This window comes from Poecilia reticulata, chromosome 19, assembly GCF_904066995.2.
Source record: "Poecilia reticulata chromosome 19, P_reticulata-male-v2, whole genome shotgun sequence".
Taxonomy (NCBI): Eukaryota; Metazoa; Chordata; class Actinopteri; order Cyprinodontiformes; family Poeciliidae; genus Poecilia; species Poecilia reticulata.
Window position 1 is genome coordinate 18,025,321 of NC_088848.1, and position 14,126 is coordinate 18,039,446.

The following is a 14,126-nucleotide window of genomic DNA, read 5'->3' on the forward strand; positions in this document are numbered from 1 at the left end:
ATGCTTCGCCTTCCACCAAGAGGAACATATGATAGCGGCTGTGTGGATCCTGAGATGGATTGTCAGTTTTGTGGGAAATGCTGCTCTGCTAACGAGGTCGTATCTCAAAGGGGGTCGAGTTACAGGTGGACGAGTGTTTGTACATATGGTCCGAGTTACCTCTTTAAACCTTTCTGGTATAATCACCTGGCTTCATTGGACTATTCCTCATGAGAACCAACACCTGGTCCTAATACAGGTGGAACGTTATTTTTAGGTAAGGGATGAGTATTAGAGCTAATATGTGAATTAAGTTGTTGATGCGTCCTGGTACTACACTGTAGGTCTATTAATTTTAGCAGAATGAAAAGCAGATAATCATTTTATTTGGTTTGAAAGGTCTTGTTGGAATGTGATCCCAAGGTGCCACACAAAAGAAATGTAAAAAGCTGAAAAATTAAAGACGAGTAATAAGGATTAAAAAATAAAAAATAAACAAATAGATAATATCAAAATTTGACCCAATAAAGATGCAAAAATCTACAGAGCATTACAAGTAAATTAACAATACAAATAAACAGAATGTAGGATATTAAATATAAATGGAGATAAAAGATACTTAGATTTAGAAGAATAAGATTAAAAATTATTATGAAAAATATTTTGGGAATAGAACACCTAAAAGTATTACCTAAAGTTATACCTAGGGTCTGTAATCATATTTGTCATATTTGGTGTTTTGTCTGGAAAGGTGCATCATATCCAGGTTGGTGGCCAGGTTATAGTTTAGAAACTAGAATAATCATAAAAGTGAAAAAATTATTTTAAAAAGTACAATGAAAAAAACCAAGAATCCAAAATTGAAGGAAAGTCGACAACTTTGGCATAGAGATGAACAGAAGTCAATACAATAAGGGTTAGGAATATGAAATCGTGTGCGTGTGTGTGCGTGTGTGTGTGTGTGTGTGCGTGCGTGTGTGTGGGTGTGCGTGCGTGCGTGCGTGTGTGTGAGTGTGTTGTAGGAGAAAAATATACGTCACTGAAAGAAAGAAATGTGTGTAGTCATTGTGTGCAACAATGGAGTTACTAGTATTGTTGTTGAACAATACCAGCCGAAGACACAATGGGTTTAAGTTTCAGTGAAATGGGATGACTGGTAATGCCTTGAACCTGTGTGTGTGTGTGTGTGTGTCTTTTGAACTCACCACCTCGTAGTGTCCGTACTGCGCAGAGAGATGTAAGGGTATCTGTCCGTCATGGGAAGGAGCGTTGACTGAAGCTGCTCCTCTCAGCAGCAGTAAAACAGAGTCGGGCTTTCCCTGCCATGCTGCATAGTGGAGCGGACGCATGCCTGTGGACGACAAAGGGGAATATCATTTTAAAAAATTGTTTTTATTCACAAAATTTAAAAATTCTAATCTTGACAGTGATTTTAATTTTTGAAAACTGAAAATATTTTATGTCTTCAACACCATTTTATTTGTTTAGATGAATTCACCTCTGCTTTTAAAAGCAATAATACATAGAAATCATTCTTACACTTTACAGCAAGAAGGACACAGTAATTTGGGAGAAACGTAGGGCTCCTTCTGCAAAATATGCGATCTCTGAGGTAGAACATGTTGCTCTGTATTCTTCTCTTTTTGCATCAACTTCCACTGAAGTGGAAATGAGTTTTATCAAGGTCAAACAGAGAAACCCATACAAATGACAAGTATATGGCTTCTTGATCGTCTGGATGATCCCTTTTCTCTTTAGATTCAGAGGAAACGGCGCCGTTTCTTTGCAAGTGTAATACAAATTCTGATCACAGTGCATGGCTCCAGCTTCTAAGATGTTGGAACTGCAATAAATGCCTGATCATTCTGTTCATGCCATAAATAGAGGATTTGAACATCAAAATTTACAAATCAAGCAGTCTTTGGAACGGAGTCTCAACCTGTAATCACCCATAACTCTTTGTCGTAAGGCCTCACTTTTGATCGCAGACGGGCTTCCATGTATTGAATATCAATTGCATTCAGGATGCCCAACACTGCAGGCGCTGGAAGTTAAATTCAACATTTCACAGAGTTCTTCAGGAATATATAGCTGACCTGAGAGGCGACACGCTCGTTCTCATGAGCCTTACATACTTGAGGGCTACAGCTCTAAATCCCACTGTATCTCTTCTTCTTGGAAGTGAGAGAATACTTACCGTGAATCTGCTGTCACTTTGTGGGACGCAAACTTCAAAGCGAATAAGATTTAATTTTTTTTTTTTTTTTTTCATTTCAGTTAAACATACTTTCAGCAGAGCCTGGGAGCTGATGAAGAAGTTTCAGGCTCAGTTTAATCCCCCTCTGACTTTGAGAAACTGAACTGTATGTATTTAAACCGATGTCTCTCTAAAATCGGTGACTTGTTGGCTGGCGAGGTTGTTCTGTCGTTTTTATACCGTTGATGTCCTTGATGTCCACCGTGGCTTGGGAGTCCAACAGCAGTGACAGCAGCTCGGTGGTGCCCGTCAGAGCAGCATGGTGCAGCGCAGAGAAGCTGTGGGTAACAAACAAAAAGAGCAGACAGAAGGGAGAAGAAGAGGAGATGAGAGAATTTGTAAATTACACTGAATGCATCTAAATGCAGAGGCAGTTTTGAAGAATGTGTCTTCCAAGAGTGTACATCCCCATCTTTAGAAGAGGTCAAACAGAAAAGGAATTTGCGCTTTACCATTTTTCTGGCTAAACCTTTATGGAGTTGTCAGAAACTCCTCTAAAGGAAGACAGACAAAAGTTCTTTCAGAGACAATTGCTTGAGAGAGCAGGAGGGAGTAGGAAGGGGGATTTTGCAAACAAACAACTTGTGCTGCAGTTACAACATGCCCTTCTATTGTGGGGCTAATGTAACAACATACAACCCTAATAATCAGGGAAGAACGGTTGAGACCAAAAACCCAATCATTGTTTAGGAAGCGCTCTAGTTTTTCCCTGTGGAAACAAAAGATCAACCTAGATGTAGATTGGGTCTACCAGACAAACTCCAACTAACTAATCCAACCGTCCACTTTCAATACCTGCTTAATGTTTGCTGGATTGTTTTGGAGGTATGAACAAACACTCACCCCTCAAGTTGAGCCAATTTAGAGAGACTAATTCATTTTACATCCATTACTCTCTACTGTGAGAGAAAGTTAGAGATGAGATAACCCATGCATGCATTGGGACAAGCATAGAAACTCCAACCAAAAACGGCCAAGATTCAAACCTAGAATCTACTTGTTGCACCACACTTATGGCAACAACTGCACCTCATCATTCAGCTCCAAAAGTAAAACTGGTTTCATTGCATACGAAAGCCGTCAAGACTCACCATTTGCAAGTTTCTTTTGTCCATGAACACTTCCCATTTTCTAGTCTTTCTGATGTTGAGCTGAACTGAACAAGCTACAGATTCTAATACTCTGTTGATCTGACAGACTGCCAGCTGGCTTAATATTTTGGAAACATTGTTAAATGTCTCCAGCAAACTGGCTACATGGATGAGTCCACTCACATTCACTTGCAGCGTGAGAAAGCAAGTAACACGTCAACATTGTCTTGATAATTGTATTTCCAGTGGGGCTTTTGATAAAAAAAGATTCTCTCCGGATGTTTGTTTCAACAGAATTCATGACAAATTAAGTTACGTGCAAGAAATTAAAATGTACACATAATAAGAATTAAACATGTGAAAAAAAGGGGATGAACTCAGAAAGCATAAAGGCTCGAGAAACCCAGGAAACTGTAATCAGTATTTACAAAAGTATGTGTAAATCCCAAAGAGTGTCAATAAATACCATCTGATTCAACTCTTATTCATGGCCCAGAAATGTTTGTCTTTACCGAGTCGGGTAAGTACAAATAGCTCTGTCAAGACCTGTTCAAAACATACTGATGACATTTATTACAGAAGACGTGAATTTTCTGATGAGCACTGTTGGGTTCATACAGCAAAAGGAGAAAGATCCATCATACAGTAAATGACTATTCGAGGCTTTGGCACTAGCAAACTGCAGAAAAATAGCATAAAATAGATTTTTCAGTGGGATATTGATCCCAAACACACAGCCAAGGAAACCTTCTATTGGTTTCAGACAGATAAAACTTAAATCCACTTGAACATCCATGAAAATTGAGGAACCGATGAGTTTAGTGCTTACTATTCCTGCTTTCTCTCTTCTCTCAAATACACGTCTACCACATCTCACCACCTGTTACTGAAACTTCTCACTGACATGTGCTGAATACGTGTCACTGTGATGGCGTTGACTTAGTGACAGCCAGCTGTTTACTCACGCTTCACAATCCTCTTCTTGCCTTACCAGTGATCTCATCTTTCACAGGTAGTCCCTTCCTTCCTGCCTACCACCCAACTACACAGAAGTTCCTTCGCTGATGGACAGCTTGATGTCAACACCTCCATTGTGTGCCACCTCCCACACGTTACGTGCACGCTGCATGCAAACACATGCAGGAGTTATCAGTCAACATAGTTACATTGTACAAAATCCAAAACAATCGGCCCACGGCTTGCATTTGAGATGGATTGTCTTATTCCTCGACACAGATTTTCTCATTTCTTACTCAGAGAGCTGAAATTCAAAAATATGTTTCCAAAAATACTATTGTGTAAAAATAAGCATGCAGGATTCATTCTGAATGCATTAGCACTCATAAAGCTACCACTTCCCAACTGAGCCATTTTGGAACGTTTGGTGATTTCAGAGTTCCTTTCTTGTCCCTAAGAAAACATCCTGAATTTGTAATACAGAATTAATACTAAAGATCAAGACACTCAGTGCACTCAGGGCGAATAATGATGTTTAAAGAGAGAAGAAGTTACAATGATTCACATTGACACTGGTGGATGGAGACCAGGATTTAAGAATATAAACAGAGGAAATAGGAGCAAGAGCACAATAATAAATCAAAAACTGTATTGAAACCTAAACAGGTTGTTGGTCAATTTGTCAAATGTTTAACATTTTAAGCTATATAAAGTCAAAACCTCTGCATAAAATTGATTATTTGTGTTGTTTCTAGTTTTAGAGGTTGACTTCTAAAAGCCTAACCAGGTACTGAGTCTGCAAATTAACCCTGGTGGAAAGGCCTATAGACAGAACAACGGTTTCTTATAAATGTAACATTCTTTTATGTCTTTTCTCATCTCCAATAAATTTTAAATAAATAAATAAAAACCTTTTCTGTCAGGCTTTCACACTGTGATCACCGACTGATGGCAAAGGCATAAAGGCTTTCTGTCTTTTCAGGTTTGCTGGACTGAACAAGCACGGCGTCTTGCTGTGCTCCGTCTCTGCAACGGCTGTACACAGTAAGACGGCTATTTCAATTTCTGAAAAGATCTTGAGGGGGGGTTTGAGACAAATAGTGTCAAATGTTGGACCCAGAGAGACTTTGCGTGGGCTGAGCTTGAGGGTCCAACAGGCTGTCCAAGAAGACACATGCAGATCTTAATGACGCTGACTGCAGAACCAAAGCCCATCTGTGAGAGAGAGGCTTAGAGAACAAAGAAAATCTTCAAAGACCGTGTTTCGTTCAATGCTCCGAACCTGCCGATTTCAACTTAGTAGGGGGTAATAAGAGAAAAGTTTAATTCTGATGAGAAAAAAAAAATCAACCTAAATCACCCTGAACGCTAGTAGTATGACAGGAATATCCCACTGGACAAGGTTGGGATACCTTATCAAAATAGTGCACATAAATCAATACTACAGCATATTATGGCCATATTGAAGAGGACCAACTATACAGATCACTGCGCCCAAAGAACAAATGGAAAAAACAAATGAGAGTGTGGATGCCGTTTGTGAAGTTACCTTTACCATCCTACTGTTTTTCTATAAACTTCCTGCTCAGCTTCTCTTTTTTTTCATTAAAAGTTAATGCAACTTTCCACTTATTGTACCTTAAATAGGACCAGAAACAGTACATTTCAGTCACTTCTAAATATTTGACAGATGTGGTGAGCTACACAAAAGTCAGTGCCTAGTAATTTCCTGCCCTGGGGTTACAGTAATGACTCTGAGCAGCAATCTATGTCAGTACTTGTGTGCGCTTCGTGAGTCATGGATTGAAGACTGCAAACAAACAGCAGGCGGTCACATGTAGAGTAGTATTTTTTTTTTCTTTTGCCTGCCTTATCTACACAACAACTGGAACTTTTCTCTTACCCGTCTAAGTCCTGGTAATTGATGTTGAGTCTCTTGTTGGAGCCCAGCAACTCTGGAAAAATGACAGAGAAAGGGATGTGGGGGGAAGAGGGTACAGAAAAAGACAATAAGTGTTTTTGGTACAAAGTTTGTTATTTCACCTGAGCTCACCAGAAATCCTTCCAACCTCGTGTGTGTGTGTGTTTCTTTTTCCCTTAAGTCCCCCCCCTCCTCATCATCACTTCTTATCATGACAGCCCTGACAGGATGGAGAGCTTTCCTCACCCTTCCCCTCTCTCGGTGCGTCTGACTCCATCATGACAGCCAAATGATTCCTTAAACAAATGACTGCCTCACAGAAACAAAATATTCCACCTCATTTGCAATGTTAGCGTCTCACGGTTCTTTGGTATTCGAACTGACAACCATGAAAACAAGAAGGCATGCCAGGAGAAAGCATCTGCATGTCTCTCCTTCCAACAGCATCACAGTCTACATCAGTCACCACAACTGAACACGCTTATTTTCCACTCACCTTGAAAGCGACACACTGCTATTTGTCCCATGTCTTCATTTATTCAGCTGCTAACCCCTCCGAGTGCCACCGTTCAAAGCCAAGATCACGAATGAGCTGACAACTAAAACCGTTTCCTACTTTAGCTCTTTGCCAAGCTGTTCACGATGTCAACAAATAGTACACCGAAGACTGTATCCTCAATAAAGCTGCTCAGTGTGTGCAGTGTAAGCACTCTTGTATAATTTTCTTAATCCAAGGTATCAAAAACAGATCTTTACTTGCAAAACACAAACTTCCTTTTCTTACATGCCTAATCCTCTGTTCATCTTTAGGTATTACCTAGAATCAAACAAGTCTACTCGCCCAATTCTGCTTCACCCTTAAAAGCCTATTGCTAAACATTTTAGACGTCCAAGCTTCAAATAACAAACATCTTTCTCAATCTCATTCGTCCAATTCTCCTGTCTCAAATGACGACTCTTGACTGCAACCTCTCCTCTCACCCAGCTAAATATCCTCTGACGTCCTACAGCTGATGTCGGCTCCAAAGGCCCGACTGTTCAGCGAGACCCACACAGGAACCAGACTGCCAAGTGCTCTAGATACAGCGCCATTCACGGCCGCAAATTACCCCCATTGTTTTCTCCCACGGAGGTGCGGAATACCGCACAGCCGTGTGTGTTTGGACAGCACACACGGAGCGAGACGGGAAGAGGAAGAGATAGAGCTGAACAGTGGGAGTTGGGAGATATCAGTTTCCATTATAACGGAGCCAAAAATTTACAAGTTTTAGCCTGAGAGGCCTTGACCGGTGAGCGGCTAGTTGGAAACTGAAAAATGTTGATATATGAATAACCAGGTGGTGCTAACGAAACTCTTTAGTGGGGCTGGGTGATGTGGCTTAAAAATAAAATATCTGGGGGTTTTTTCTTAAAGAAAAATTGCATCACACTTTCTGTGAGTTCACCTGAATTCAAAGTCGGGGGAAAAAAAAGAAGCTGTTAAACTCACTTCTCAAGCAAGATGGTAGCTCTTGAGATGGCTAACATCACTTTCTGATGCACTGATGACAAGAAATCCAGATTTTCCAAAAATTTAAACTTCAAAACAAACAAAAAAAAATCTCCCAGTCCTACTCTTTAGTGTTAAACTTGTTATTCTCGGAAGAAAACTCAAAGTTGGCTGTTTTCCGAATCTTTAAAGTTTTTAGAAATAAACTCAAGTGAAGCTCAGGGATGTAAGAAATTATTAAAAAGTAGATTTCTAAAACTGCTTACTGCAGTTCATTCAGGTTGGAAGCAAGAGAGAGCAAGATTTGCTGCAGATAACAAGAAGACTAGCAGGAGAATAGCAAAGGTGCTTTCTGTCCTTTTCAACAAACAACCTCTGTTTTCGAACATGCTGGAATTGTACAGAAATGTACAGATAAAATTAAACAAAAAAAGCAGATTTTGTATTGCAAACACAAGTGAATATGCTAGTAGGAACCTGTGGCTCATGAACCTTGTCCACGCTGTAGCAGCTTATGTCGGTTCTACACTGAAAAAAAGTAGAACCGAATCCAACAACCTTAAAATTTATCTTGTAAGAAAAAAAATGCTCATTTGAGAGACCAGTTGCCTCATAGTTAATTTTAATTAAACCCAAACCTGTACAAGTGAACATACCCTAAACAGCACAGTGTCACTGAATAATTTAACAAGGAGAGAAACTTGCCAGCTGTTGTAATTTGTCAGATAACACTGACACGTAGGTAAGAACATCGCAGCGTCAGTAACCAACTGTTTTGTTGGGTGAACTGATATTGCATTAGAAATGTTCACAAGTCATTTATCCAAAGTCCAATTGAAGAATCAAGTCTTTTGCCCCAAGTCCAAGTCAGGTTTGGACCCTCCCATGAACACATAAATAAATCTTCTATCATCAAATGCATGCCAAATAATATGTCTGCACTGCATTGAAGTACGCTCGTAATTCAATTAGAAAAGTTTGATCAGTTAATGAATTATGTTTATCTGCTCTGTTACTATGTTTTGCTATATTTGGAGAAATTTCCACTCATCGTGTTGACATTTCTAGGAAACTTTGTTGTCAAGCACAAAGAGTAAACACGTCCCAGGGAATGTTTAAAAATGACAAAATCAAGAATAAAGTATAGTGTAGTCAGTAACTGAGAGGGAATCTTAAGAGCATAAGGAATGATTTGCACGAACCAAATAGGAAATGCTTTTATTTTGATAAGAGGAAAATGTATTGTAATGACACAGTTAATTTAACACAATAAGATGATGGAAAACAAGCAAAGGAAAAAGATTAGGGTAAGTTAGGTTTAGAAAGTAAGAAAGTCAAAGAGAAACAAAAAAGTTCTTTGTGCATCCAAAGTGTAAATCAAGATTGTTTCTGTGCAAACTTCCATGACATTTTCTCATACATAAATCTATGGCATTCTTTCTAAACTGTATGGCCATACAAATTGAGGGTAAGGTTACGCAATTACGAGACATTCCCAGCCCTATTAGTGTGATTGTGCTGACTACAAACCATATCTGATTCTCCCGAACCATGTTCAGAACTGAAAAAGCCTTTCGGTTACAAGGTGGAACGTCATTAAGAAACAAGAGAAGTCCAGCTGCTTTCCATTTAAGCAATTAGGATAGTCATGTCTTGTATGAAGCTACACCGATGAAAAGTTGTTGCTTGGATGAATCAGTTTTGCTTTCCCTGTTTTCTTTCACCCTGATAACGTTTATGTAGGATTTATGGTTTTTATTATTAGCATGGTAATCCTAAGTGCTTAAGCAGAAGGCAACAACGCTTTTTTTTCTTGTTTCTTGAAGATACTTCTTCGCCTCTCATAAGAAAAGCTTCTTCAGTTCTGAAAATGGCTGGAAGTAACTTATAAATTGCAGTCAGAACAATCACTAATAGGGCCATTAAAAGTCCCTAATGGTGTAATTAGTACACATGAGTCACTGATCTTACCATCTATTCAGCTAAATGTTTGGGTTGTTGTTGCCTAACCATCCAAACATGTCCCTAACAAGGCCTTATGGGTTGTTTTGGTCTTAAGTCAGGGCTGCAGAGGAAGTGCTAGAAAAATAAAATCTGATGCCACCCCCTCTGTCTACACAAACTTTTCTCAATAGAAGCAAATCAGAAGCAAAAAACACTTTAATGATATGGGAGGACTTGATTTTCCTAAAAAATCTGATCCATTTTCATAATTTTGGACTCTGTCAACAAGCATTTTTAAAACACTAGGCTAAAGTAAGACAGAAAACAGCAGACCAATGAATTTGCACATAATATTCATAATAAAGGCATTTCTTACTATTCCATACCAATTTTGTAGCAGTTGTGCTCTTTATCTCATTTGTATCAATCTAAATGTAGATGGGCAACAGTTTACTTGAAGTCTGAAATGCACCAGCAAATTTAATAAATCTCAATTGTCCTTAAAACAAGCTGGTGAAATTGGGCAAAATTAATCTGTTATATTGTTTTCTTTGAAATGCGTGCTTTCATGTAGGCGATTGTACTAAAATTATAATGATAATGGCAACAAAATACATTAAAGACACATCTATTTAATGTGTCTTTAACTGGTAAATATGGGTTCAAGTGCTTTTAACACAATTTGTATTTCTAGAGTAATTTCACTATTTAACTTAAACTGTTTTTAAAGTCCTAATGTTAGGTTTTTTTTATTTGTTGTTTACCCCAAGCAATCCCATTCTCCCATACAGTCAGATATTAAATTTTACTGTCCATAAAGGAGAAGGAAGCCTGGCCAAGCAGTAAAATTAAGACCAACGCTGTGATAAAGCACAAAAATGTCAATATAATCTATGGGAAGGAAAACATGGATTACATAATCAGAAGTAAATACTTACAAATGCAAGTCTTGCTGTGCTAAAACAGTGGAAGAAAGATAAATCAGACATCATCCTATACAACACATGAGAAGAATATTTGAATGTGAAGAAATTAGAGGATTTCTGACTGAGCTCCCACTGAAGCCATGATCCAATATTCTATTCTGTCCTCCTTTGTTGGTTTATTGATGCTATTATTCAGCTCAGAGAAGTCAGCAAACAAAAATTAGTCCGATTCTCCTTGCAGCTGCGTTTTCTGAGGGTCTTATGAAACCATAAATAAAACACACAAACAGCCTCAAAACTGTAAAAAGCTTTAAGGCTGGTAATTCATGTTTTACACTCTCCTAACATTTACAGCTATATAACTAACTATTCCACAATTTGCTTCACATGTACTATTTACATGGAAGTCAGAGGATTAAGAGTCTTAGTTTTAGTGGTTCGGAAATTGACCCCAAGTGCTGTGCATGCAATCCAGCAGGAGATGCAGATATCAGTGTGTAAAGAATGGGCGCAGTCATGCTTTGCGTTTGCATTGGTTGTTCAGCAGAAGGCCCCAGAGAAGCTCAGGAGCTTTTGTTGAGCGCATGCTGCTGGTGACTCAAGTTCTTGAACACAAGAGCTTGAAGGCACAAGGAGGCACATTGATCAAGAGGCAGATATGGACGGGGCTGGGCGTTGGGCACCACGCCAAAGTGGGGTCTGAGCTGTCTCAGAAGCATGGAAAGAACAGGGCCTTTCAGGAGTTCCAGTTCCAACATGAGCCTTGCATTCCTCGCATAGCGTGCCCACCATGCTATCCTACATGGTCCATGTTCTTCCTTGTGCCCCACAGAGGGAGGGAGAACCTCCTCCTTACGTCGGCTGCAGATAAATTAGCAGCACCCTGGAGGGTTGGAACAGTAAATCATAGGTATTGTGATTTATATATAGATTTTTTTTTTTTTTTGAGACAGGGAAATTATGAGGTTTGCTTTTCTGTAGAAGCCCACCATCCATGGAAGGTTAAATTATTCAACACTTGGAGCTTTAGTTGTCAGTGTGGAGTCCTTCCATTATTCTTTCTGCTCACAACAATAAGCAAAGCAAAAGAAAACAGCCTCATTAGAACCTTTCTGAAAGGGGTTTAAGCTTGGCAGACAGGAGAGAGGGAGGCTTTGATGTTGAGAAGAAGAGTAAATATGAACTGAGTAAAAGAGGAGGAGACGTCATAGAGAGATAAACATGAATCCATCCCTCCGTTCAGGTGACATGAGGGAACAGGGTTGGATTTTTTTTTTTTTTTTTGGCACATCAGACTACAAACTGAACTGAGCAAAAAGAAAACATGCTTCAAGATGAGACAGGCTTTCAGAAGGCTATGAACCTCTTCAGCATATAGGAACATCAGCATGGCAAAGTCAATAATAAAAAATAAAAAAAAACAACAGACAACAAAGAAGACTTGGTTTGCTTGTCTTTTTGTCTCATTCAACAGGCCTTGCAGCTGGCTGGGGGCTTTTGTTGCTTCGGCTTGCATGGCTGTTCTGAAATGCTTTTGAACATGATCTAAAAAAAAAAAGAGAAAAAACTAAGAATGCTTAAAAATAACTAAAAACACTGGAGAGTAGTGCATGAAGTCAAGATTTCTACACACTATGCTTGCATGACAGAGGTTTAGATTTCGGCCATAAGCTATTAATTTCCTTTTTATTCAATTTAAAGGTCTTACAAATTGCAATGATCACATCAACTCTACGTGGTCTACAATCATTTAGGTGTACCATTGCCACACCTGGAAACGTGGAGGACCGCTGCTTGCAAATCCCAAGTCAAGGATATACTTCTACTGCCATCACCACAGTATTAAACCACTAGGATCATACTGTGGATGTTTTATCCACGGTCAAAACCTTTCATGATGTATCACTCTGTATAATAATAAGTCACAATCACTAAGGGGAGACCAGGAATTCCTCACACATCCCAAAATCTCTCACCAAGACCTTGAAAAGACCTATGAGGCAAGGGATTCTTTGACTATGAAGTTACCTGTATCTGTCCTTTGTAGTAAAAAATGACTTAACGCAATGGAAATCTTAACTTTAGAGTGTGATTGTGAATTAATTGTTAGTGTATTCATGTAAGAGAATGTAATTGACTCCAAATTGTAGACTTTTGAGAATGAAGGTCATAAAGAAATGTGAAACGAGTGTAAGAAAAAAACATTTGCCAATATCTCCGTAACCCAAAACTGCCAACTGCCAATATCTTAAGCAAAAGTTTGGTGGATTTTTTATTCTTTAACCACAATTACAAATATACCTTTCCTTTCAACCGGAAATGCAAACCAACTTCCACTCATACCAGCTTCCTATGAACAAACAACAACAAAAAAAGTGCACTTGCTTTTGGGTCAAACCCCCACAAAGCAATGAGGAAAAAAAAGGTAAACAGCAAGACCACAAGTGCCTGGGGAAGGACCTAAATACATAGGAGTGAGAAAAGAGGTAATTACAGGTCATCATCCATCTCTGGCAATAAAAGCTTTGTGGTTAGGTAGGGGCCTCATCAAGGGAAACACTTATCTGAGGAACACATCTATCTTGCTGCACTGATTACTGAGAGTGTAAACACAGTCCCTCAAACCAAACCACTGAGGCAGAGCGTGGGCTTGAATTTACTCCAGTTGTCCCAATGCACTTCTAAATAGTTTAAAAATAAAACAAAAAACTCCTTCGTCTTGTTACTGGATGCAAAAAAAAAGAAAAAAAAAGACAAAAACAGAAAACACATGTACATCACAAAGAGCTAAGAATGAGTTTTCCACTCCTTGATGTTGCAGGTAATTGACTTCAAAGTCGCTGGTGACACTCAGCACCCTTGCTGCGCTAATGTTCTGTGCAGGTGATCTCCAAATCCCTTTAGGAGGGTGTCCAGGAGTTTAAAACAATGTGATTACATGGTGAGATGAGGAGTCTCACCAAGAAGTCATTGTCCAGGTCTCAGCATGCATTAGCTTGGCCTGCAGTTATGACCGTTTCCTCCCTAAAATGGACATAGGAGTAAAACAAAACCAGTAGGGTGGAAACAATGCAATAATTGTTCTGCGGTACTATGCCAAAGTCTGGAGTCCATTTTTTATTTTCTTTAAGAAACTTTTCAAAGAAAGTTTTGTATTTACTTTGGCTGCTTTTTAACTCTAATCCAGTCCAGTTCTTCTACCTGGTGAATCTGACAGCTTTATTATTTGCACCCTTCAACATAATGCAACAAGTTCCAAAGGACAGTCTTTTCCAGAAACTTTTTCTGAGTTAGTTCCATGATATTCCAGTATTTTCTTTTTACTGTTTACATATTATTTTGAGCTTCAGCTAAATTTATGAAGAGACGGAGCTAAATGAAGGGCAATCCTGGAAGAAAACTTGTTTGAAGTTGCAAAAAACTTGAGGCTTGAGAAGGACAACCCAAAACATGAAGCCAAAGCAGCAATTAAATGGTTTCAATCACAGCAAGTGCATCTATTAAAATGTCCCAGTCTGAGTCTACGTACAAATCCAATTGAGTATCAAGCAAGACTTGAAAA

General features: G+C 39.0%; 1 protein-coding gene across 7 annotated transcripts in view; it reads right to left on the bottom strand.

The window, feature by feature from the left end:
• caskin2a (CASK interacting protein 2a) overlaps positions 1-14,126 on the bottom strand; it is a 51,103-nt gene that overhangs the window by 22,192 nt on the left and 14,785 nt on the right. For 5 of the 7 annotated variants that reach the window (XM_081600924.1, XM_081600919.1, XM_081600925.1 and 2 more), the window contains exons 3-5: positions 6,188-6,239; positions 2,417-2,514; positions 1,185-1,330 (exon numbers count right to left, since the gene is read on the bottom strand). In XM_081600924.1, coding sequence (XP_081457050.1) covers positions 1,185-1,330; positions 2,417-2,514; positions 6,188-6,239 — 296 coding nt within the window. Of the gene's footprint in view, positions 1-1,184; positions 1,331-2,416; positions 2,515-6,187; positions 6,240-6,701; positions 7,230-14,126 lie in introns of those variants that run through there. The other 2 variants (XM_081600922.1, XM_081600926.1) reach the window with 2 other exon arrangements.